General features: G+C 39.1%; 2 protein-coding genes across 2 annotated transcripts; both read left to right on the top strand.

Moving 5' to 3' along the window:
• Positions 1–1,622: 1,622 nt before the first annotated feature.
• igfbp6b (insulin-like growth factor binding protein 6b) lies at positions 1,623–7,722 on the top strand. The gene is made up of 4 exons (XM_038309291.1): positions 1,623–2,258; positions 3,086–3,120; positions 3,755–3,874; positions 4,913–7,722. Exons 1-4 carry the CDS (start codon positions 1,922–1,924, stop codon positions 5,024–5,026), a joined length of 606 nt encoding a protein of 201 aa, XP_038165219.1. The 5' UTR covers positions 1,623–1,921; the 3' UTR covers positions 5,027–7,722.
• Positions 7,723–11,997: 4,275 nt separating this feature from the next.
• Positions 11,998–27,511, top strand: pip4k2ca (phosphatidylinositol-5-phosphate 4-kinase, type II, gamma a). Its single transcript, XM_038309348.1, has 10 exons — positions 11,998–12,421; positions 16,547–16,644; positions 16,734–16,830; positions 16,926–17,075; positions 23,554–23,700; positions 24,026–24,064; positions 24,157–24,270; positions 24,860–25,124; positions 25,315–25,418; positions 25,493–27,511. Exons 1-10 carry the CDS (start codon positions 12,260–12,262, stop codon positions 25,571–25,573), a joined length of 1,257 nt encoding a protein of 418 aa, XP_038165276.1. The 5' UTR covers positions 11,998–12,259; the 3' UTR covers positions 25,574–27,511.
• Positions 27,512–27,529: the final 18 nt, after the last annotated feature.

Raw genomic sequence — 27,529 nt, forward strand, 5'->3', positions numbered from 1 at the left:
ACTATCCAGTTAGAGTAATTATAATAGCAACTGTGAAATAATGTTTCTGTAAGTTTGTTAATAGTGGAGGACACAGACACTATGAGCCAGATGGGGTATGACTGGAACCAGAAGGAGGAGACTGCAGAGCTGCCTGGGGGGGAGGAGATGAATAATCCCAAGAAGTGTGGAAAAGAAGGCCCCTGCTGCTCTGGCAAGTACCAAGGAACATTTCTCCTAATATGTGCGCTGCAGAGTCTGGGGAGCTGATGGGAACAGAAGCCGGCAGGTGATTTGTGCCCTTTGTGCCGAGAATAATCCGGACACCTTGCGGCTAATGGTGAGGCAGATGTCATCCTCAGAGAGCCTGCAGTTTCAGCAGGAACGGGTCAGTCTTCTAGATCCATAAGACTAGAGTAAATTTCTTAGTGTCTGGCAATGAACTTTAGCACATTTTAATAATGTTTATTTTCCTCCTACATGACAAGAAAAGCTACATAATGCATGGGGTCAAAGAGGGACCCATCCATCAAAGATCCAATTTGTCATCAATATCGTTACACTCTCAGACCTTAAAGTTTTGTTTTTTTTAACTTAAGAGCTTTACAGTTTTACTAAGATATATGTGATGAAAATAAATTCAGCCCCAACATTATGCAGAAGCAATAACACTTATCTGTACATAAGTGCTGTCAATCTTTCTGACAGGATCCTAATTAATTTACAGATTTATTGGGAATCATTGGCTTTAGATAGGAAACCACCTTCCTGTTTGTCATTTTGATGCAATAAATCTTTAACCATGCACTTGTCTGTACTAACAGAGCTATGCAGAATAAAAATTCAGGATCAGTTTGCTTACTTCTCTTCCGAAGTTACCCTGTTATTATCTTAAAATGTACTGGATTGTTTCATTTTGAATTTGGAGCTATAGCTGGATACGAATCATGTCTTTTTATCTTATTAGTTACTTTGAGATTATAACTTATGTATTTGGCACTATATCAACTAAACTGAATCCAATGCTTTTCATACTGGTTGAAGTGCTTAGTAACAGCAGCAGGGGACACTGATGGGAGCTGAAGCAAAGCGCTGTAGCTACAGACATCCTGCTGGTGGTGGAGTATCAGGTTTGCTGTTCTCCACTGGTCCGCAGGAGGCATTTAATCTTGCTGATTGCACTTTAAGAGTTAACTTGTGTCAGTAGGCGAGTACCTAAGTCATTAAGCCAGTATTCTGTTAAGTTCCAAACATAAGGATTATGAAGGACTACTACAGATGCGGAGCTCAGTTACATGTTTGAACAGGAAATATTGTCTCTCAGCTTTACAGAGGATTCCAGAGGGGGGTAAAACTTAGACTTGGCCATGGATTTAGCTGCTGGGAACAGCATTGCAGTGGGAACCCATATGCAGAACATTTGTATTTGTTACCATGGCGAACCTTCAAGTAGGATCTTTGACAATGAAAAGAAAATGCACATAACTGATGATGGTCACAATTCTATAAAGGAGCAGATTACCATGAATGGTGAAAGGGTGGAGAGATTCTGCTAATTTCTAAAAGGAATATAATCCACCCCCTTTTCTCTCCCCCTCCCTGCCACCTCCTTCTTTCTCTCTCTCCCTCTCTCTCTCTCTCTCTGAGTCCCAGCCCCTGAAGGTGTCATAACTGTGCTCTCTCTCCCTCTCTCACTCATTCCCGATCACCGCCAGATCTTTAAAAGCTGGTGCTTTGCCGTGTCTTTCTCAATCTCCATTTGTGTCCTCTGGCACTGCAGGAGGACTCAGCCGACAAAGCACCAAGGAAACCTACTGTTTCAGGAGCAGGACGAAGACGCAGGAAAGGGGAAAAGACAGAGTGATATCCATCCAGAAATAGCATCGGCCACATTTAACTGACAGGGGGTGACAGTGTGCAGAACCTGAGACCTGGACAGAAGATGCCTCTCCTTTCTAACTTAACGGCCGTTGTGTTGCTGCTGATTGCCCACTGCGGATCGTGGGCAGGGGGAAGCCGCTGGGGCCCTTTCAAGGTCTGTCCCTCCTGCAAGGATCCTCTGGGGGCAGGCCGGCCCCCGAGGGACCATAATGTTGCCGGCAGCACGACAGTTTTGGCTCAGGGGGAGCCGTGCGGTGTGTATACCCTGAGCTGTGCCAAGGGGCTCCGCTGTGTGCCCCCGCCCAGGGAACACAGCCCCCTGCAGGCTCTGTTGCAGGGACGAGGCATTTGTGCCAAGCACATCAGAACTAGTCCCACTGAGAGGCCCCACCCCACAGGTAAGACACAAGTGCATGAAATCTCACATAGAGATGCATGCGGGCATTTAGAGGAATTAAGCCTGACATACAGTGTTGTTTTACAACAGATTCTACATACATTTCTCCATAATATGCACCCTCATCTAGCTCTTCCGTCTCTGTGATGCTGTGTCACCCCGGAGGAAAAAAAAAGGCATCCAGTGTCTGACATTTTAAAGCTGGCTAAATTTTGTGCACCACAAGCGACTTTGCCAACCTCTGGCCTTAGGCTCCGCATCACAGCATCTCCAAAATCCACCTTCATTTAAAAAAAAAGAATTGTCTTTAAGATTCTGGACCCATAATTTTTTAAATCACAGGTCAGAATTACACCCTTGGTTTCAGCACCAGTCTGTTGGTGAGGATGTACGTTTTGCAGTAACACATCCACATGTATCATCCATCGCCATGCCAGAGATCATGACAGTGTGTGTGTCCTACAAGACAGCCTCTCTGTAGGGAATTAGGATGGAATGTCAAACTGTCACAGTGTCACCTACATCCTGATCAGGCTGCTATTTATTGCAGTGATCACCATCTGCTGTCCAAACTGAGACATTGCGATTACCGGCGAGAAAAGGAAAAGTACTGATTGTAATTGGGTCTCCTGTTTAGCCGGTCACAGTTGGAGGTCCTCGGTGGACTTGTTTGGCCGTGTTCTTCTGCACAACAATGCAGCAATCCAAAGCAAAGAGTAAATTAGGATACATTGATATGATAAGACTGAGATTTGGGGCTGGTTTTGGTCTAAAGGTTCTGCTGCTTTGATGATAACGTTCTCATGATGGCATTTCCTTTCCTCACAGGTCCGCATCCCTCACACTTTGGCGACCTTGAAAAAGTAAGTTTAAGCTTTGGTCTTATAAAAATTCCTTTAGTATTTTGAATAAATCTGTAAAATCATATGGAAATAAAAATAGAAAAAAGATGTATTTTGCAGTGCAATGCATTTCAGGCAGCTCTCCTCACAGATCCACTGCTGTTCGGGGTGTTGCAGCGGCATGTACACACACTGTTCACAAGCCATGCATTATGGTGCATGATATGTGTGCTGCTATGCGGCAGAACTAATTGAGCATGATGTGAATCGGGAAAGTTTTGACTCGGCTGCTGCAGCTGCAGATTTATCTTGACTAGAAGACCAGTGTGTATGTTTAGAAGTGATATATATGGCACCCAACAAGATGACACAGTAGCATTTCACACAAAAATGCACAGTCATTACTGTGACCTGAAAAGCTGGGGCATTGTATAACAAATTGTTATATAATGTGACATAATATGTGACATTTAATAACCATACATTCTCTGCTTCTGCCTATTACGATACATCACAGTAGCTAATCTAAAATCATCGTCTTTTTTTTTAATCAAAGGGGATTTCTGAGGGGAGACAGTGGCTTGCAAATGCCACCCAGGTTCTTTCTTTGCCTCCCTGGAGCTTTAAAAGTCACCCTCTGCATTGCTGCTTTCAGGCACCCTGTCGCAAGCTGCTCAACAGTGTCCTGAGGGGTCTGGAGCTGACAGTCTTCCAGTCTGACCGCGACATCTACATTCCTAACTGTGATACCCGTGGTTTCTACAGGAAAAAGCAGGTAGAGTCTCTGACATATCGAACGATCAGGGAACTTTTCCAGGCTTCTAGATCTATACTCCAATGGCATTTTCTGCTCAGTGTTGCACAGTAATGACCCTGAAAAATGAACACAATTGTGTCGCAGAATGAAACTGATCTATATATTTTTTGTCTTTATTTTACTCCGATCCCCCTTAATATAATCCAGAACTGGAGCATAAACTAATTCTCTGTATAAATCCAGCTGTAGTGTGAAGCCCTTCCCATCGGTGAACTCACATCAGCACCGACACCGAGGAGCATGGCAGTCAGATCAGGGTTAAAATTGCGCTGACTTTCAATTTAGGCCCTATTAACATGACAGCGATTCTTTAAAAGTTGTGGTTCCCTTTCAGTAACACATCTACATGATATTTTTTATGCAAACTCCATGATCAATAGTTGTAATATTGCCACACATTAAAAGTGGTGTAATTTCCTTACCACTGCCACTAGTAGGCGGTGTGTTCTCTGAAATGTACATGGTCTCCCTGCTTAAAAAGGCTAAAAAAAAGCAGCATCACCAAATGACTGGACTGTTTATATTGACAGACCAAGAGCTTTTACTGTATGGGGAAGGGGGCTCCTCTTTGGCTTCTTCATACATGAAGGTTCTGTTATTCCTCTTTACACAACAATGAAGACAGGATGTTTTTAGAGCCACCTGCTCTAGGATCCATTTTTTAATTACTGCCTTATTGGACAGTAGAAACGCAACAAATCTTAAATAGAAACTTAAAAAAAAAACACAGAAAGCTTTAAACATCTAAAAAAAAAAAGTCAAACCACAATTAAAAATCAACTGTGAGACATGGTAGTGGCAGCATGCTGCAAGACGCAGGGATGCTCTCCAGTCAAACTGACTGTATTGCAAAGATGAATGTCACCCAGTAAATATTTTTATTTGTAAAGATTAATGTACATAAATCCAAAGTAAGATACAAATACAGAAATAAAATCAAAGGGCATAAATAATTCTGTGTCCTATCTTTTTTCTCTTTCCTTAAATTCCTCTTAGTGCCGCTCCTCCAAGGGCATGCAGCGTGGCCACTGTTGGTGCGTAGATGAGCTTGGCGCGCCAGTGCTTTCACATGCCAGAGAGGACGGCCCTTTACCATGCGACGGGGAGTGAGGGATGGGTCTACCCAACTGCTCTGAGTCCGGAGAAGGAGGAGGAGGTGGTGGATGGGTGGAGGAGCTGGAGCACAGGGAGGAGAGGGCGGGTGGCTTTAGCATGTGCTAGACACTGCCTGGACAGGAGGTAACAGGGATAAACCACTCCCTATGGGGGAAATACAAACACATTTGTGTCCTCTCTTTCTTTCTCTCTCTCTCTTGCAGCAAGATATACACTTTTAAGATCAAGCATCAGCAACAGTAACATCTGCCTGAATGTCAAACAGCTGCAGCAGCGTCCTTTGCCTCGCCTCAGTGACATGCTGCTTGCTCACATTAATGCTCAGTGAACTGCCTCAGCGATCCAAGTCGCGTTACTCCTTAAAAACAAAAGAAAAAAAAAAGCCCCCGTATTCCCTGACTCTTGTCCTGGCTTTCCTTTGCTTTTTCTTCCTTTTTCACTTTAGGATAGCTGACACTGCCTGTGTTTGTTCTGATCTCAGTGGGCTGAAATACTGTTACGCAGGTGATGTGACACAAAGCATCTGATTAATGTGTCTCCCTCACCGTCCTCTCTTCCCCTCTCCAAAGATACACTGATATCGCCATAAATGACAGAGATATTTCTTTTTTTTATTATTATTAACTTATTTTTGAGTATGCATTGCCCATCAATTACTGCTTGGATCCTATAGTATCATATATATATAGATATATAAAATACATGTCAAGTCAGAAAAATAATAAGCGTATGTGTCTGGATGCGTTGGTTCATTCTGACTGCTTATCGGTTGTTTCTTTGTACATATGTTGGATTTTTGTGGTCGAGTGTTTGTTCTGAAGTGGCAGACAAAAAGCTTACAGCTGTTACTCTTTTCAAAAAAAAGTTGTAAGGCATATTTTTCTACACGTCAGTATAATATTTTATAATATATATAAATATATATGAATTGTTGATTTATTTAATGAAGCTACAATACAATGCCATGTATTTTTATATTGTCAGCAGTTTTTTATTTAAATACAGAGATTATTTTATTTCATGTTGGGGGAAGGTGTTGTGCCCTAAAGACGCCTTTAGGGCCGTGATCGTCAGTTCATTCATTAGAGCTCCATTCAACTGCTGTACTTGACATGTAACAGTTATAAACAGAGGTGGGGCCAAGTTATTACTACCAAAGTTCCAAGTAATTATTGTGTCTTTGTAGTCAAGTCCAAGTCCTACGGTTTATTTTCAGGTCATGCTGAGCTATGTACGGGACTTGCAGCTTGTTTAGGGTGTTCCCTACATTCTGCATGTTGGCAGCTGGTATAGGTGCACTATTTCTGACTCTCTCTCACTCTGACATTAATGAGTGCATCAAGTGATCTCAAATTAAAATTCTCAAGTCCACTCGCAAGTCAGTATTCTATTTAAAGTTGAGTCTCATCTTTTCTCCTCTTCTAATCTAATCAAGTCAAGAGCCGAGTCGTCAACTAGAAGTCTGAATTTTAAACCTTACCTTCCAGGTAAGAGATTTTAACTGAGACATCCCCAAAAGTCGCAATTTGAAATTGTAAAATCAGAGCAAAGTGACCATACCCGACTTTTATATAATTAACAGTAGTAAAACAGTTTTACTTTCACTGATTTTAGCAGTCCTTTCTTATTTACTTTTCATTTAGTCCCTCCTACATAGGGCTCTCATGGTAACAAATTTTGCCGGACAATGAATTGTCCCAGAAATTTTCGCAATAAACAATAATATTGTTTTTCGGCTCTGAGTCCAAATTGCTCCAACACTGCAGCTAACATGTTTAGATTTGAAACTGCATTTTCCAAATCTAGATCCGTATTTCTCTGGCCTGCTACTCCTCAGTCACTATTACAGTGGCTACACTAAGGAAAGGATAAGGGGAGGGATGAGTGGAGACTGATGTGAGACCTTGTTGTCATCAAGACCCTTTATTAGAAAGAGAGGGACACACAATGAAAAAAAAACATACAAAGTTAATTGAGCTCATTTCAATTTGTCATGCATTTATTTATTTTTTTTTAATCTTGCGATGAATTTATATATTGTTTATTATGACAGGCCTAGTCTTACGAGTACTGCTTTTAAGTGTCTTTAAGACCATATTTTTCAATGTTGTTTATATGCCCAAAACACAGTGCTAGATCAGTGTTTTTGTTATTGTTATGATTGTTGTTAAAGTGGCCATATATATTTGGAGAATAGGAGCATCCACATGGGGAACACTTTGAATATTACGTCACTCTGATTTCCCTGTTTTGAGGTAAACCGAATGCACCATGAGACCATTAAAGTCATCGAGACAAAGTCCACACCTCTGTTTATAAATCATGTTTATCCTTTAATTTTTCTTATATTTATGCTTTTTTAAAAGTGGATAAGAATAAGAATGTTAATTCTTTGTTTTATTTATTTTTTTGCAAGTCATGCTGTCATTTTTGATTTCAGTAAAATAAAAGAAAAAAATTGAAAAAGGGTCTGATTTGTTAGTGTTATGGTATGTCTCTGCTGCGTCCTTGCAAAAGTCCCGAAATCTGTGTGCTACTAAAAGAAATTAATCCTGTTTCTGACCAATCTTGTTGTGCCAGTGTGTGTGCTGTGGTGATGGGTCCGTACACAGAGGGCCTGTAAAACGTTTGCAAATACAAAAATAAAACTGACAGTAAAAATGGAGAAGAATAAACATATATTAATAGAATGTGAGGTGTCGAGTGTTTTCCTTTATTATGATAGACTGAGATCTTTTCACTGATGGTGCAGCCACTGTAAAAACAGCCTCACTGCAGTCAGTTCACAGAAACTACGATAGAAGTCATGTGGCAGAGGAATAATCCAAAACATCTGTTATTCATACAAAATAATACATTTTTGTAGACATGAGTGTGCAATTAGATGTTTATATTTGACTCCTTTTTGATCAAATTAAAGTTATGAATCTACAAATACGAGCAAAACAATAAACTGAGGTAACATTGAGAGCAAAAGTATGCAGGGGAACGAGTGTTGCAATACAATAAATAAATACCTTATGAAACAATTATTTAAATGTTTTATTAAAATGGGAAAAATACAGAACTTACTTAACAAATATCTTTAATTATATGGGCCTCAGTTAAATGTATACTCCCACCATGCTAGACAGAAGCTAGCTCTCTCGTAAGCTTATTACATATATTTCAGACCAAAGTATGGATTTAGAGGCTGGATTTGCACACTATATGTGTTGTAAAAAAATAGCAACACATTTTCAAAGTTATCTCTGCCTTTTTCTGCAATAATGTTCACAAGACGTTTTCTTATCTTGCTTAGTGAGAAGAAACTAATCACATGTCAGGGTTTCAATGGATCGGCTCTGATCCTGCCTCCTTGACTTGGATAAATGATGACAGTTTTGATAAATTCCTGGTGTGCCTCAGCAAGGAACATGAAATAACTATATTTTCTTCATAAAATATGTCCAAATAATTTGTTTTATATATATATTAGATCAAAACTGTATTTGTTTCCATTTTTAATAAATGAATGAATCATTTAAATAATTATTTCGTAATTTATTGAATCGTGGCACTCATCACTCTCCATACAAATGAGGGCTAAAGAGTTTCTTCAATACTTTGCTGCTTTTAAACCTTGAAAACCTGTGATTGATGGAAACTCGAATGTTGCTCTTTTTCTAAAAAGGGGGTTAGAGTTTTTCCTCTAAAATCACGAGAAACATTTAACTCTTACAAGAAAAAAAGGAAAAGCTGATCATCTTTTTAAAGAGGCTGGTTAATCCTCTGAGCTGTCTTTTCCATAACAGTCAGCATACGTATGTTTCTAAATTGGACTTCACCCCTGAACTTCAGTAGAAAGCTTATGCATTGCAGTCCAGTGTTTCATAAAGAAAATATGCCCAAAAAGAAAAACAGTTATGCATTTCTGACAGCTGAATTTGAAAGATGACACCAGTAAGTTATCTTAAAGTATTTTCAACAACAATAAATTTAAAGAATAAAATTTGTATTCAATATGGGTCAATTTTGAGTCCTGCCAGGATGATGGAGTTCCTGGCCGCGTTTGTAAGGTTGAGTCAAACCAGCCAGAGGAAGCATATTTTAGCCAATACAGTGCAGAATCCCTTTTTCAAAATGTCAAAACCACAGGTGACAATGAGAACATATAGAACATTTAGGCTTGGTCTTTGGTTCAGCTCTTTAAGTCACGACAGATTGAAGTCGCCCCTGCATTTCTTAAGCTGATGCCCCACTCTGTCCATCTCCATACAAACATTTCTTATGTACAACGCAAACCACAAAAGCCAACAACTGCAAAAAAAAAAACTAAAATTATTTATGCTTTTGTTAGGTTTATTCTTTATTAGTCATGTGTATTACCTATCTGTTAAGTAGATTAGATGGAGTGGACAGCCTTCCTTCACATGGTGTATCACATTATGGGTACGGAGGCGATCAAATGAGAGCAGTCTCTTTGTTTGTTCAATAAACACAGGATAATGATACATCCTGGAGCCAGATTGATACAGAAGAGCATATCCGTAGTCCTGAGGCATAGAAGCAAGAGGCACAGAGGCATCCACCTGATGCAATGTTTGGAGCTCGATTTCTGCATGCCATTGCATGCTGACGACGAGCCCACACCTGTTTTGGTAATTTTTTTATATAGATTTACCAAGTCTTAAGTTAAGAATAGTTAAACCTAGTAGCTTGCTCCCAGGAAAAGAACTGGAAGGGAAGCTCCGAGGTGTAATCACCTTCAGGGTGAAATAGCTTCCTTTAAGCAGTTTGCTAAATGGTCAAATTATATCTGATTTCATAGCTTTTGAGTAGAAATGTCAGAATAATTGTATCATATCATTCTGTGTATACTACCTTGTTTTACTGTCAGAGGAACTATTCTATAATATGACATACATTTAAATAGTCTGCACCAAAGATGAGCAAAGGAAAGTAGTGAAAATTATGGTTGATGTGCACTGTCGCACAAAAAAAAACAGTTTCCAAGTGGGATACTGAAACCGCACTGAGCTCATGCTGCTTTTAGGCAGTTTTTAGGTGCATATAAGATCAATTTCTCCTGCCTGTGCAATCAGACACCAAATATGTGACCATTTCCTGTGTAACAGCATAGAATGCGTCATTTGTAAATTGATTATTGGAAGGTGATACAGGGAATGAAGAAGGAAACATGATCCTTTCCTGGATGCAGAGGCGTAGCCAGAAATTTTTTATAAGGGTGGCCAGGCAATAACCAATGTACACTGAGGGGTGGCTGAAAGCGGATCGGCACCAGAACCTCTGGGTCAATATACACTGTTCCAACAGGAAAATTAAAAAGCAAAACAGCCATATTTTCTAAATAAAGACTAACTATACTTTTCTACAGTCTTTGTTAACAAATAGATGCATATATTTAAGCATCCCTAATTTCTAGATAAAAGATATAGTGGATAAAACTGAGTTTTGAGTTCTGGGGCATAAATCAATCATCATTGTCATTAATTAACTTCAAAATCAATAAACATTTTGCATAAAATGTATATTTACCTGCACTAATATCTACATAAATTGATTATTTATTAAGTTTTTATTAAAATAGTTATTTACCTATGAGTTTACTGAAGACTCCTAGATGACTTGCAGAGACACATGTTTTTCTCTTAACCCCATAAAACACAAAATCTAGTTATAAAAAAGAGCATGAATTTCGTACGTATCATCTTTGATATTAGTATATTGATGTGTATAATTAACCAAAAAAATAAAAAATGTTTTGAATATTCCACTTGAGAGTATTACTACTGCTACTGTCTGTATTAGAGGGAAAAAATGGTAGGGGTGGCCAATAATTGGCTAGAGGTGGCCATGGCGACCTCTGAAGGGCGTAGCTTTGACCTCAACCTTGGTAGGGACACTATTGGTCTTAAGTTGAATTGGTCCGATGTCATTGGTCCTACGCATTATGCATGCTCCTATTTTTTTATGCTTGACGTGAGTGTTGAAGCGTCAGTGGCTCAGAATAATGTAAAATTGGGACAAATTAACGCTTTGAAAAGGGTAACATTTGAACTTGACTATGATTGAAGGTAAATACGTTCCTTTTTAACCAAATATAGTTTAAATATGTCTGTTATATGTGGATTTATCCTGTGTTTTCTTTTGAAGAAATTGAATTGTGCAGAGGTAAACAGAGGTAAAACCCACTCTTATTATTTTAATCTGATATGCTAATATTCTCTGTACTGTAAAAACAAAGCAAAATAACATATTCAAGGGACTGCAAATAGATTTATTGTATTTACATGGGCACGGGAACTATAAGGGAAACTGACAATGAGCAATTAAAATATGAACTTCAATGTACAAGTTGTGAGAAAAGAAGCGACTGCTGCAACAACACTATATTGTAAACTATAAACATGTTATTCAAATAGAATTATTGGTAGGGACAAGTAGGACGGGCCAAAAGTTTGGTAAGGACAAGTCACTATGGTCCCTTTGCAAATCTATGCCCATGCCACCCCTGGCCCCCCATCTAGCTCCGCCCCTGCCTGGATGCACACCATCATGTGTCCTACTTATATAGATTCAGATTTTTAATTGAGCGCTGCTGCGCATTATGATTCTGATATACGTTATGGGTAAATGGCATAAACATATTTAAATATGTGATGCATACGCATATTCCTTTTATGAACGTTTAATTAAATAGATCTTTATTGATCCTGAAGCAAAATAATAAATTAAGATGTCAGTTATTGTAAATACATATCAGTATTCCAAAATGATACCCTCAGAATACAATGTTTTGTCACATGTCCCAAGAGTTTACTTTAATGCGTTAACCAAAAATGCATAAAACGTGTTTGTTCCCGCCTATATGTGGGTCACCTGACCCCAACAGATTGAATATGTTTGGACACTGACAGCTGTCAGTCAAACTGAAAATAACACTGAGTGACCTAAGGGTGGCGGTGGTGGACTGTGTACTGGCTTTCGGAAGGTTAAGAGGGCAGTCTGGTTATTGTGGTTATGTATAAATGTGTACAAATTAAATGTTAAACTGCACCGTGGAAAAAAGAGGCTCGGGTTAAAACGGTCAGAGGTTTGGCGCGTGAACTTTGGTTGTCACAGTCAGCGGCGCGTGAAAGAGCTGTTGAACCATCAGGAAGAAGAAGACGCGTCACCGCCCGCTTAGAGCTCCCTCAGCAGGGGACTAGAAAACACACTGCGGCCATGGCTGCCCTCGGTAACCCGGGGACTTCTACATCCAGTCCGATGGTTGTCCTGGCGCCGAAAACGAAGACGAAGAAGAAGCACTTTGTTCAGCAGAAGGTGAAGGTGTTCCGAGCCAGTGAGCCCATTGTGAGCGTGTTCATATGGGGCGTCAATCACTCGGTGAGTCGGTGGAAGCTAACGTTTCAGTCCATGCTAATCATGTCAGTGGGAATATGCTAACTCAGGTTAGCTTCGGTGTTAGCAGCAATGACAGCCTGTCGGCTCAGTTAAATAATGTTTTTGATCAATGCCTGTTTGAAATCACAATCTGTAACATTTCAGGTGCTTTGACGCTCTAGTATTTGGAAAAAGTTGTAATATATTGATCCCTAAGTAAATATTTGTATGTGGGAGGTACAGGGAGGGAGCTTATCTCAGAGTTGTATGTCTTATTTTAGTTTACTCAAGAGTTTAATGAGACTAGAATGTGTTTATATTTAACCTGGCATTCAGTCTCAACCTATTTTTTTAAATGTTTTATTTTATGTTTAATTACAAAATGGCTTTTTATAGGGTAAGCTTGTTAATTTTTACATGAATCATTTATTTTTTTATTTTTATTTTGGCTTAAATGGAAATCATAAAACCAACAGACATAACTTTATGCTATGTTGCCTAATTTTTATCATACATATTGGATATTTTAACCTTAAGATGTTGCTAGATTCATAACTTGTAAATGTGTATTGGTAACTTGTCTATTGCACAGTGAATAGACCAACTCCTAATACATTTTACCCTCATTGGTACAGCTTTAAGGGGAAATATACTTACATTGTTTAAGATAAGTGTTTTAGATTAGTGGTGACTGTAGTTTTATCTGTTTTTGTTGGTGTTTTTACTTTATGGATACAGCCTTTATGATCCAAACTTTTAGACATTACTGTTCCACGATCTTAAAAACATCTTTAGTGTTTTATACCATAACAAACGTGACTAGCCCTCGTTTTCCTTTCATTTTTCTCAAAGCCCATTATAAGAAATTAATTTGAAAAAAGGAACCCATGTGCATGATGTTAAAATGATTAACACCTTTGCTGTACATTGCCAGCACGACAATCAGTATAATGGAATAGAAAGTTTTATTGTCTCACAGTGGGGAAATTTGGGTGTGATATTGGCATAGAGCTTGGAATCCTGAGGTTCTGAATTGGAGCCCCACTCCCACAAACAGCCATTCTGGGTCCCGGAGCAAGACCCTTAACCTCACATTGCTACCGGGATGCCCCACAATGGCAGCTCACTGCTCCCCAGTGGGATTGTTTAAATGCAGAGCTAAATTGCTCCAATGTGAGATCAGTACATTTTAGTTATTATTATAAAACAATTAGTAGAAAGCTCAGAGGTGCACACATGATTCAGATGAAATTGAAAGGTGGTTAAAAATGACTGCAAATGGTCTTTTACATCTGTGCTGATAAAGAGATTGTTGTACAAAAATACATTTTGATTAGATTATAATCTGTGCAGGCAATGGAATGAGAAAATAGGGACCATACACCTGTGTAAAACTAATATAAACAAAAAGCAACACAGCTTACTTGTGTTTTTCATTTATCTACTTTATATGGATATGTACCAATAACAGCCATTTTTACTTTGTCTTTTTAAGGACACGTCTTTATAGTGTTTCAGCACTTGACAAATTCTTAGTGCATGGGGGAAAAATAGAAGATCAATACATGACGCATAACAGCTCCGGTAATATCACTTGTAATGCTGTTTCTACGTAACGGTATATACTGGTCAACATGGAGCATTTCTGAGACACTCCTGGTTCCGGTCTTTTGGGAATGATCACAACAGTGATGTTATTTATCTCACAGTCTTGTTCCGACTCCAATCATCTTCATTGTGCCTGAGGACGGAGCCGGAGCTCGTAATGAGCTTATCCAACCGCCTCCTCCCGGCTGCACACAGACTGCAGAACCAACACACACAAGAAAGAAAAAAAAACTGATGGCGGATGCCAACATAGTCAAAGAAGGTCTTCAGGAGTGCCCCATTCAAAAGATCTCAAACTCTCTAGCAAGTAGTCTGCCCTGTCCCTTGCTGTTAAGAGCATCAGTGTTTTTACTAGTCAAACTTCATCTTCCCCTATAATGTTTGACAAGTGGAAGCTTACATAGAATATTATCATTTCAACTTCTCAAAACCTGGTGTTTAAATATGGAATCATGCATAAATGTTCTTTAAATTTATATTTTCAATTTTACAAGGAAAAAAAAAACAGATTTTGACTCCTTATCATACTCCTTAGTTTTTTTCTTGTAAGGGTATGCATGAGTACTTCTAGGTGTATTCATGTGGATGGGGCACTTGTAACATTAACAGTTAATCATCATTTCTAGGTCTCCTACACAGTAGGTTAAAGGTTACACAAGCTGGTTTGAACAAAGAGTCCAAACAAAAATAAAAAGCCACTTTTTTCAATGGAGTGTCCTGCAGGTTTTAATTGTGGCCCAACACTACCACATGCTTTTACATGGAAAATGTCAAATTTTGCGGTGATGACAATTTACGAATTTATGTTTCCCCACTCTCCCTAGATTAGTGGGAGCAACTTTTGCCCTCTGGGCCCGCATCCTGCATGCGGTAGATCTTTACCTGGATCATATGCTAAAAAAAAAAAGGTTCAAAGGGTCTACAGCCGCATGTTATAGTGGGTATGAGATGTTTTTCCTCGTGTATGTCTCTTGGCAGACCCTGGTGATATTATATTTTTTGTGGCCTAAAGCTTAATAGTTGTACCCTTGGACCAAAGGGACTAGTTAAAGTAAAAAAAAAAAAATAAAAAAAATCTAGTAGATTTTCTGGGCAATAGGATGATACTATCTGCTGCTTTTTGCATTAGCTCCATTTGTCTTCCTCTTTACAGTGTGGTCAAATATAAATAAGGGTCCTTGCTAGACTTATTGAACATAGGCCCTATAAGGAATTGTAAAGAAGTCCTTCAATACAACATTTCATAGGTTGTTATATGTTTTTGATGTTTTTTCTAAAGCTTTTAAAGCCACAGATAGTTTTGGTGATTTTCCTACTGTGAATGCAAAGGAAAACAGGAGAAATAGTACTGTGATAATACGTTTTTAAAATATGCATTTCTGGTCCTATTCCAGCTTAGTGACTTTTTAATCTTTGTGTTTTTTGTGAGACTCTTTAACAGCTAGAACAATATAATTTATTTTAGGATTTTTTTTACATTTTCCCCAGGCATTCCAGTAAATGTGGGATATACTTTTATGTATGTATTTTAAGAGATTTCTGGATATTTATGGCGATTTTCACACTCCAGGAGATGGATATGAAATCTGTTATTAAACTTTAAAAAAAAATTGCCTGGGTTAAGGAAATGCAACCGATACTTCAGTTTACTCGCCTGTGTCGCACTCAGGTGTTCCCATTCAGACCTAACCTACTTCCATCTTGTAAACCATGTAGTCACTGTTGGTGTTTACTGATTTCTGATCAGGTTTGGACTAAGACTGCAGCTATGAATTTAGGGCTGAATCAGTCGGATTAATCGTTATCAATCGATTATTGAAATAATTTAGTAAACAATTAATCGTTAACTGGAGTATAGAAACTGTAAAATATGTCTTTAGCTAACAGAGCAACCCACTTAGAGCAGTAATTATATAAAAAATATTAAAAACTATATAAATATTCTGCATTTAAGATGGAAATATGGAAACGTTTTAGTTTCACCTGGTTTACTTTAGTAAAAAATCTTCTTTAAGGATCTGTTTACTATCCGATTATTAATCGATTGATTGAAAAAATAATTGACAGATTAATCAATTTGCTAAATAATTAGTTGCAGCCCTATGTCAGTTATTTTTTGTATTCGATAAATCTACAAAAAGACACACTTTAAATAAACGCTCCTCAATGAACAAATGTTTTTAATGTATAAACAAATAACCATCCATTGAGAAGAGAGGGGATTCTGTGATCATTTTCAGAAGGTTCCTGCTGCTGGTTTAAAAAAAGAAAAAATTAATCGGTTACATAACCTAGTACTGCATATGTTACACTATTTATAGATCATGCACCTTCATAAAGTCCCTGAAGACATTTATAAAAGAATGAACAGGGGCACCTATTACAACTCTAATTCCACCCCCACCCCCCCCCCCCCCCCCCCCCACACACACAACATTGAATATGGAAAAGACTACAACTGCAAAGAATGAAGAAATGAAGTGATGTCATCTGCTCAGAGATTGTCTCCTCTGTGTGCAGATCAATGATCTCAGCCAGGTGCCTGTTCCTGTCATGCTCCTGCCTGATGACTTCAAAGCCAACACTAAGGTCAAAGTCAACAATCACCTCTTCAACAAGTAAGACAGACTCTCTCTTTTTTTTTTTTGGGGTGACTCTAAATAAGTCAACAATAGATGCAACATTTTGACCTTCTCTTCTTTACCAGAGAAAACCTTCCTGGGCATTTTAAGTTTAAAGAATACTGCCCTCAGGTCTTCCGAAATCTAAGGGAACGTTTTGGTATAGAGGATCTGGACTATCAGGTTGGAATGTTTTTACTGTCATTAGTTTCATGTCTGATTACATAAAATATCCTCCTGCTCTCTAACTGTGTGCTGTTTGGCGTATTTCTCCCCAGGTGTCTTTAACTCGTAGCCCCCCGGTGAGAAGCGCTGAAGATCATGGAGAGAGTCTCCTTCTCAACTCCTACGACCGAACTCTTGTGATCAAGCAGATTTCCAGTGAAGATGTTGCAGACATGCACAACATCCTCTCAGAGTATCACCAGGTACCTTTTTTCTTTCTGTACTTGTCGAAACATTTGAGTATTCCTACTGTCTTAGCTACATTACATCGAATAATTTGCTCATCTCTGTTTGGGATGTGTGAGCTAAGGCTTTAAGGATTAGGCTGTTGGTAAAAGCTGAGAGATCCCAGAGTTCGAGGAAAGACAAACATTTAATCTCTGCTCTAATTTGTTTTTGATGGAGGAAATTGATCCATGTCTGTGTAACAGCTGGCAGATTTTTGGTACTGTAGCCTATATGAGTAAAGGGTCGTCATGGTGTCTGATAACCAACAATGATTGGTTTCCCCTCACAGCATGCCACAGTAAAATAAGGTCATGGCAATTTTCAAGTTTGTTTAGTATTTGCTTAACTCTACCAATTAGGTAAACGTTTTAAAAAGGTATTGTCCATTCTAGCAGTAGCTGGTCTACTAATGATGGTCAACATCTTAAACGATACTGCATGTAGGAATAATCTTAATGACTCTCTTTGACTTTAGGGAGATTCTTCGAACTCACCTTCTTTTATTTCCCATTAAACAGGATCGATTGTTGTGTATCCTACCTCTTGGTAACCACAAGGCATTTTTTGAGATTACCTGGATCCTTTACTGTGGGGTTCAGTGTGTCCCTCTGGTTGAGTAAAAGAAATCCCCACATTTGTGAGGCAACATTAATATCAGTCATTCTAGATGACTCATTTCCTTTACTTTTTTATACAATCGCAACGCAGAGATGTGTTTTGAATTTCTGGATGCAAGGCGGGCGGGGTTTTGAGGGCGGGACGACAAAGCTGCGCGACACTGGAGAAAGCACAACAAGGAAGATGGAAAAACTGTTGAACAGTTCTTGTTTGACTTAGCTTTGAAATAATTTTTTGGAAGGATTAGACTTGGGGTTTTCGTTGAAACGTGAGCAGGAAGAGGCTCTACGCCAGGCATCCCAAAAGTCGGTCCTCGAGGGCCGCTGTCCCGCAGGTTTTAGAGGTTTCCCTGCGCCAGCACAGCTGATTTACATTAATAGTTGATTAACAGGCTTTTGCTGAACTGCAATCATCAGCATCAGCTGTGCTAAAGCAAAGAAGCCTCTAAAACCTGCAGGACAGCGGCCCTCGAAGACCGACTTTGGGGATGCCTGCTCTACGCTCATTCATTTTTAAGAAGGATGTATTCGCCGTTTTACCAACAGGGTGTTTGTTTACACTCCCCCACCAGCTTTCTGTCGCGCTTACTACGTCACAGTCAGTTGCACTCATTGGTCAGAGCGTTGGCCAATAGGCACAGACATGGTTTGAAAGAACAATCTTCCGATGTCTCAGTCATCGGGGCCAGACTAAATTACACATTTAATCTCACATTTAGTCTGGTTTACCAGGCTAACAGAATGGAGGACTACTGGGAATATAGATTAAAAAGTGACTGCTTAAATCTTTAAACTCAACAGTAAAACTGACGGCAATGAATTGAACCTAAAAGACTTCATCTGTTATTAAAGCTTTGACCTCTGTGAAAAAAAACTTGTAAGCCATTCTAGACAGATAAGTACCATTTAGATTTAGTTTCCTTGCTAAATTCCAATGTGTCATATAACTTAATGTGTGACATTATCAGAGTCCCAGTGGGGCTTTTTAACAGAAGCGCATCTGTGTTCTGCAGTATGCATGAGAGTGTGCATACAGCAGGAGGGTTGTGCTGCACAATCCAGTGAAGCCTGCTGACCTGATTTGGAAACAGCTGTGGTTTAACCTTCATTTGGATGAAAAATTGTCTGACGAAGGCAAAACTCCTTAAATTAGGAGTCCTCATTTATGATTGGTTCAGTCTGACCCAACAGTCAGGAATGCTAATTTTGGATTGTTGAGCAATTTCAGTTGTTGGTGATTAATGTTGGAAAGAAAAACAAAAACTTTTTCATAGAATACCATCTCAAGGCACAGAAAACAAAACTATGCCGCAGGGAGGCCACAGACAAATATTGCTGACTTATTTTCATTTGCTACCAAGTTAAACACCGTCTGAGTACACTTTTCATTTCTTTTTGTTTGCCAACATCTTCTCAACCATAATGCTGTTCAGATGTGCACCTCAGTACTAATGACATTTGCTGAGGGACGAAACAGCATCCGGGTTACTAGAAGCTTTAAAAGTGGGTTAAAGACAAATCAGAATTTTACTCTTTTAAATTTTTTTATTTTTATTTAGGTAAGAGTTATATATGGGATGTATGTTCTACATTTGGCTAGTGTTTTTATTTTTTAGATTAGAAGTAGTGTATGTAAATTCTACTCTATATAAAAGTCTGACCAGGGACAGGAGTTGAAAACTAGCTTTAGCTATAAATTTTATTTAGAGCACTTAAGTGACTTGCTCTGTTTCAAATTAAGAAGATGAAATGAAATGAAGCTTGAATGTTCTGTCATCAAGCTTTTCGAGTTAGAGTTGAATTTGCCACTGCAGACCTCCCTGCGGGCTGAAAGCTGTGGCTTTGTCAACAGAACAGCAGATTACAGATGAAGCTGTTGGTATTTTGGAAATATTCAAATGTTCATTGGATCTATTTTTATGTCAGGGAAATGAGCAATGCTTCCTACTTTCCTCCGTTTGGTACGGATTTCTTTCTTTCTTTGTTTTTCCCCATTTGAGGGTGGATTTCATTTCGGGCTTATCGCACCCTTTAGCAAAGTTTCATCTTAAGGTCTGGTTGGAATGTGCAGCTGGCGGCTACACAGCCTAATAAAACTGAGAGGAAGACAAGGCCAGCTGTGTAGCACAGTGACTTATTATAGAGTTTTGGTGCTACTGCAGTAGTTGTTTTTTAACAGCGTGTGTCTTTAGTCATGTTGGAATCAGATCACTGATTAAAGCTCGACTATTTCACTACTCTACTGCTGTTGAAGTTCAGTATCTGTGGTCCAGGTTTCAGCTTTAAGTTTGTTGTCTGAAGACTTTGGTTCCTAATTTTCCCCTAAAACCACATATGACAAAACTCTCCGGTTGGGGCTAGGCAATAAAAAAAAATAAAACAAACGCCTGTTCAGTATTGAAATAAAATATTTTTGATATAATCTATACTTTCACTGACCTCTGATCCAGAATCACACAGCATTCTGTGGGATTTAGGCAGGGGAAAGATCTGTGAACCTTTTTTTTAAAGGAGGTTAAAGGTTGCATTTAATTAGAAACAGGGTTATAATACATTGTTTTCCTGGTACTTGTGTCACATTGGTAAAATATAAGCCAATAATTATTGATATTGACTGATCTGAAAGGCTTATATCATGATCCATTATTCAGCCATGTCTCTACTCCATCTAAACCACAAGGCCACCATCCAGGGAAGTGGCGGCCTAGTGGTTAGAGCATTGTGCTTGGGTCTCAGAGGTTCTAAATTCAAGTCCCACACAATCCCACGGACTGCCACACTGGTTCCCTGAGCAAGATCTTTATCCCCAGAATGGCCCACTGCTCCCCAATGGGATGGATTAAATGCAGAGTTAATTTCGTTGCTCTGTACTTGTTACAGTATAAAAAGGTTGAAGTTGATCTAAGTAGAATAAGCATATTATGTTTATGATGTAAAATAACTTGCAGCACACTTTTCCTTTTTCTTTTTGTTGGCGTTTACTACAATAGAAACAATAGAATCTGGCTTTCAGACTTTATGTTGTTGCAGTATGAGGATGTTGGCATTCAATCAAACTTCCTCCGTCTCTTTTTGGTAACGGAAATAATGTGACGTTCTCATTGTTATGTGAGGAACTCCTTGGCCTCCCATCATGCATCCTCCAAACTTTCACAGTACACAATCAGACAAAAATGGAGAGCATTGAAATGTCTGCGGTGCTGCGTGTATGTCTAAAAAAATATCCTAATTCAATATGTGTTTCTTTTTTTTTTTTTCTTTTTTTGGAGGGGTGCGGGCAATGAACAGCCTCAGGAAGAGTAGTTTCATTCAGACTGACTTAAAGATGACTCAGTGGAAGCCTAAATTACCTAGAATATTTTATTTGAATTGGATTATTTTTAGGACTCAACACCTATAGCGTAATTATGGTGCCACTGAACTGTGCGTGCAGCGAGAACAATGTGCATCGTTTAAACTCGCACACCCTCACTTAAAAACCGGTCTGCCTCGCGCTCAACTCTGTCAACCCGCTCTCGACTGCTTCTCTGCGCGCTCAGCTTCATCTGCTCGTTTACAGCTGTGTTAGATGCTTCTTCACTGGGCTCATCCGTCGTTCTCTTCGTTTACGTTTCTGAATGGATCGATGGGGTCACGTGATTTCCCACATGCTTTCAGTTTCTTAAAGGGGAAGGAAATACCAGCCACCAACGCATACAGGCAAAATGGCAGACTTATTTACCAAATTTACAGACATGAGAAAATTTGTGCCGATTATTTGAATGACAGTAACGCTAAAAATACGGTTTAACGCTGACGTTGACAATAAGATTTATTTTCTGCCTCTGAAACAGTCCTCAACCTGTTTGCTTTGAGTTTATGTTGAGTTAATGAATCTTCAGTAAATCTATGGTTTCATTGAAAAAATGTAGCCTGTCTGTCAGCAGCGATTCCAGATAGATTCACATACATTATATTTCTAACTTAATTTTCTCAACCATCTAAATGATTGGAATCAGGTGTTCCATTCACTTCCATGGCCACAGGTTTATAATATCAAGGACTCAGGCATGCAGACTGTTTTTACAAAGGTTTGTGAAAGACTGGGTCACTCTCAGGAGCTCAGTAAATGGTGTGGAACTGTCATAGGATGCCACCTGTGCAACAAATCCAGTCGTGAAATTTCCTCACTACTAAATATTCCATAGTCGTATCAAAAGAAAAAGGAGGTATTTTGAAACGAATGCAAGTCTGCCATGTGGTAGTACACAACGTTTACTGACTGAGTGGGGAGAGTGGATTCTGGAGCCCATCGATTGAAAAGGTTGCCAACTGTTTGCACCTCCAAACTCATTTGGCCTTCAGATTAGCTAAAGAAAAGTGTGCAGACACCTTCAAGGAACAGGTTTCCATAGTTGCAATGGAAAGTGTTTCGATGCAGTTCTGTAAAGCAGGCGACCACTGGACTCCAGGGCAGTGGAGATGGGTTCTCTGGAGTGACGAATCGAGCCTCTCCATCTAGAAATTTGATGGACTAGTGTGGGTTTCGCAGTTGCCAGGATAACTACTTTTTTATGATTGCGTTGCGTCAAATGTAAAGTTTGAAAGAGGTCGCATTATGGTGTGGGCTTGGCACCTTGGTTCCAATTAAAAGGAGCTCTAGAGATATTTAAACGAAATAACGAGATATTCTGGACAATTCTATGCTCCCAACTTTAGGAACATCTTGAAGCTGGCCCCTTCTTATCCCAACATGACTAAGGGTAGGGGTGTGCAAAATAATCGTGATGATGATGCATCGTGATTCTAATTTTCGTGATCTACTGCATCGATTCTTGATGCCAAGAATCGATTATTAATTTAAAAAAATGAATAAATAAAATTGCATGAATGGTTGGCGAACATCAGCCAAAAACAAGTGTAATACCACTTCCAGTCCAGTAGATGTCGCTGCAAATGTGTTGACGCACGCTGCCTTGTGTCACAAGCATTTCCGGCCACGGGATACTGGGCCGAGTCATTCAAAAACAAAACATGGAGGAGAAAATATTGCAATGCATCGCAATAATTCAAGTATCGTGATGCATCGTGATAGAATCGCATCGGGGCCTGTGAATCGTGATTCGAATCAAATCGTGACTTCTTTGGCGATACCCAACCCTAACTAAGGGCCAGTCAAGTTCACCCACACCACTCTTCCATCCATATCTTTATCGTCTTAGCTTTGTGCTCCGATTCACAGAGTCCTAACCTGAACCCGAGCCCCTTTGGGATTAGAGTGGAGACTGACAGCCAGGCCTTTTCCTCCAACATTAGTGTGTGAACTAAAACATGCACTTTTGGAAGAATGGTTAGAAATGCCCATAAACACACTCCTAAACTCCCAGGATTCCTAGAAGAGCTGAAGCTGTTCTCGCTGAAAAGAGTGGACTGACATTTAATGCTTATAGGTTAGGAATGGGATTTCACTGAAGCTCACTTGCGGGTCAAAGCAGGTGAGAGAATATTTCTGGCAATATTTTGTAGGTGGCTGGACCCAGGGTCGAACAGCAGAACTAATAAAAAGTTAGAACTTGAAACGATTTTTTCACGATCTTTCTGTGAGGAGGAATGGGCCAAAATTCCAGCAAACTGTAGTGGGAAGCTTATATGAAGACACATACTAATGAAAGATCTGCTCTGCAGATCTTGCTGCACTGTCAGCATATTTCATGCTTCAAATATGACTTTCCCTCCAGTTTTAAATCTCTTTGTCTCGTTTAAACGTGATCATAGCAGAAACATCATAAACAAATCTGCATGCATAACGTTCGACTGTGCCCATCATGCAAATACCCAACCTGCTTTCTGCTTCCAGCACATCGTGAAGTGTCACGGCAACACGCTGCTGCCACAGTTCCTGGGAATGTACCGGGTGAGCGTAGACAGCGAGGAGGCATACCTGATCGTCATGAGGAACATGTTCAGCCACAGGCTGGTGGTGCACAGGAAGTACGACCTGAAGGTGAGGAGGAACTGCATCAACTGGTGGATGTTAGCCATCCATCAAGTAAAGGAAGTAAAAAAAAACAAAAAAAAACATTTGTTTTATTGTTGTTGAATAAGTTAGCAGTTCCAATATTGATTTACCAATAATTCTACCAAATAAACAAGTCATAAATAGGTACTAGACATTGTTTTGTGTCCTATATTCTGCATTAAACGTGTCAGACTTTTCCCATGTGACAAAGCATTTGATCCTTGTTGTAGAATATATCAAATTCCAGACAAATACTATAATTAGATAAATAGATCTGTTTTTATATTTGTTTTGTTTTGTTTTTTCCCAGGGCTCTCTGGTGGATCGTGAAGCAAGTGACAAAGAAAGGGTAAACCAAACTTTTTAGCATCTAGATTATTGCTGTACTTCCACTTGTAGTTTTTTAATTTATCATCTAAAGTTTGTTATTTTCATGTGAAGGAAAAAGAGCTTCCAACCTTTAAGGACATGGACTTCAGGAACAACATGCAGAAGGTGTACGTTACAGATGAGGAGAAGGAGAAGTTTATGGAGAAACTCAACAAAGATGTGGAGGTGAGAGTTTAAAAATGTGCCTGAAGCCGATTCCTTATCTTGATCTTTGAGAGAAAAACTCTCCACTGCTTTAGCTGCAGTTTAGCAGCAGGGTGTCTGGTCTAAAACTCTTTATTTGGTAAGCAGTGAAATTTAGATTTTATCCAAAATAGTCAACTTTAATTTATAGAGCAAATCATAAAACTGTTAAAACAATAAATAAAAATGCAAGCGATGAGCAAACAGAGGGCAGTAAATGACTTATCCCACTCATTATTTGACAACTACGATAAAAAGTAGAACTCAGAAAACTGCAGATAAAATAAAAACATTAATATTCCATAACCCTAAAACCAAGTAAGGTTTATACAAAAAAGAAGCATAAAAATAAAAGATTTCTACAGAGAGGCTAAGAGAGAATATTAACTATAATTTTTTTGGTTGAAATATTTAGAGAAGACCTCACCAAAACGGTAAATCCCCTGTTTTAGTGACTTAAGGCTGAGTATCACTGACTTCCATGGGAATCAATTGAAATTACTTTTATAAGGATTGCAATCTAACATATCAGAACTATCTCAGCAGACAACTTTTCTCCCTGCTCTTTTAGTTCCTGGTGAAGCTGAAGATCATGGACTACAGCTTATTGCTTGGCATCCATGACATTGGACGAGCCGAACGGGAGGAGGAGGAGAGCGGGGAGGCCTCCAACGAGGAAGAACCCGAGGCAGAGAACGGGCTGGCCCCGGGCCCCGCCGTGGGCTCTTACGGCACCTCCCCTGAAGGGATCGCTGGTTACATGTCTTCCTGCAAGCCCCTGGGGCCGGGGGAATTTGATCCATACGTGGATGTTTATGCTCTACGAAGCTGCCCAGGTGACAACTGGAATTCTGAGAATGGTGCTCAGTTCAGATAAATCATCACCTTTTTTCCTTCTCTAAAGCTGTAAAATAAACGTCAATAGATGAGTTTTAGCATCTTGGTCTTCTAAAACCGAGACGTCATGTGTGCACATAAATGCAGCGATGGTCCATCCAGCTGAATTTTTCTGCGTTCTAATCTCAGGAGCCCCACAGAGGGAGGTCTACTTCATGGGCCTGATAGACGTTCTGACACAGTACGACACCAAGAAGAAAGCTGCTCATGCTGCAAAAACTGTCAAACACGGGGTGAGTAGCAGCAGACCTTTAGGTCCTGTCCACTTCTGTTTCCATCTGATGCTAATTCATTCTCTCCACTGCAGGCCGGTGCTGAAATCTCCACAGTCCACCCTGAGCAGTACGCCAAGCGATTTCGAGACTTCATCTCAAAGATTTTTGCGTAACACTGCTGGCACCGTGATCCGAAGTCCCTCCAGCTGAGAGCTTCAACTGTAGATCAACTATAGGCTGCACACATGAATCATTATCTAAAATAGGTGATGAGACAAAACTTGCTGCATTATGATGCATATATTTATTTTAAAGATAATCTTTATTTCTTTAGGTATTGAACACTGTTAAATAGGTTGAGGACATTAAACTTACAATGTGGATGTAAAAACACTATACATATTAGGATGAATTTAGATTAGTGAAAAGGAGCTAGCTCTGTTTTAAAGGAACAGTACTCTCTAAATGACAGCTCTAGATTAATATTTAAAGTTGGGATCGGTTGTTGTTTAAAATTTGTGTGAAACTGAAGGTAATTTCTGACAGCTGAAGCAAACATGGGGTTTATACCAACAACTTACCTGGAAGAAAATGTACTCTTAGTATTAAACAGAGGTTAGATTTAGGTTGATATCTCCATAAACCTGCCAAACAAATAATCCTGAGATGCTCTGATATGGTTGATTATAGAAAGAGCTGAGCTGCTCCCTGCTTCCAGTCTTTATGCAAAGCTAAACATTTACTGTAACTTTGATGTGTAAAGCAGAGGAGTTCTGCAGTGGAGGAGCATTTTTCCCAAATTATTTCCTAACTTTTTAGATTTATAATAAATGTTTTTTTTTTTCTCTTCGCAAACAGTTGGAATAAGATCCATGGAGTCTGTAGTTAGTAGATTGCCAAACAAGTGGGCCAAAAGCTTTATCAGAGCAGATCTTTGCACTTTGCCTACAGTTAATCAGGGGGAGGGAGTTTCGGTTGAAGGATCAAATATTTTATTTTATATTTTGCATATTTCCAAGAAGCCTTGATGGAACCTAAGAAATCATATCTAAGCCAGTGAACATGTCTTCCAACCCTGCCTGCTTTAGCCAATATAAGAGCTGCGATTATTAGGAGGCGGGTCCAAATATTGGGCAATCAGTTCTGCCTTTGACCACATCCATCGTGGTTTTGACTGGATTCTGTTTCTAACAGTGTAGCGTTTCTTTTGCATTTCAGTGGCAAATGTGTGATATTTGTATTATTGCAATATAAGAATTAAAGATATAACAACAGGACTAGGATGTAAGTTTAGTTAATGACATTTAGGGTTAAAATTAGGCAGCACTTTCCAGACAGTCGCTCTACATTCTAGCAGCTCGGCCTTAACACTAGGAGATAATTCAGCATTCCTGAAAGCAGATGAGGCAAAATGAATGCAGTAACTTTGTATGATGCCTTGTCTAATCAGTCGTAGCACATGATGCGTTTTGCAAATAAGCTTTTGGACCAAATTATATTTTGCAAAGGTTTTCTGGAACTTGTTTATTTCCTTGAAAATGTTCGATTAATGAGACCAGAGAAAAGTCCTGGATCTGCTAGGATTGCAGAACGGTTTTTAAGAGACCCGTCTGTCTTTGTGTGACAGTCTTAGAAATACCTCAACTTTTTAAATGTTCATCATGCCCAGAAAGAGGAATTCTGTACATCATAGTTGTCAAACTTTTCCTCTGACATCTTTACTCATTTATCCAATAAATTTGCCCGTTTAATGTGATTTTTATTTTTTCTGTTTGGTTTTTGTTTTGGTTTATTTCATTTTCCCTTCATCTTTATGGGTCTGGATATTTTGGTTTCCTTGTTTTTTCCATGTACTTTGTAAACTAATAAAAATGTGCAAGTGTTGACATTAACATATAATAAAAGTATTTTTGGGGGGGGGACGGTCTAAACTTGGCCTTTGCTTTTATTTCGTCTGATGTTTTGACATTAAAGAATTGTCATTGTTTTTGACATGTAGAAAATACTGTATTTTTGTTTCCTTTATGTTTAGAGATAAATATGTGCTCTATCCTGTTTGAATAAGCATTTAAACTTGCAGAATAAAGCAAACTGATGCAACAATATCAATAGAGCAACTGATTACATTT

This window comes from Cyprinodon tularosa, unplaced genomic scaffold, assembly GCF_016077235.1.
Source record: "Cyprinodon tularosa strain WSP-4 unplaced genomic scaffold, ASM1607723v1 ctg66, whole genome shotgun sequence".
NCBI classification, from domain to species: Eukaryota; Metazoa; Chordata; class Actinopteri; order Cyprinodontiformes; family Cyprinodontidae; genus Cyprinodon; species Cyprinodon tularosa.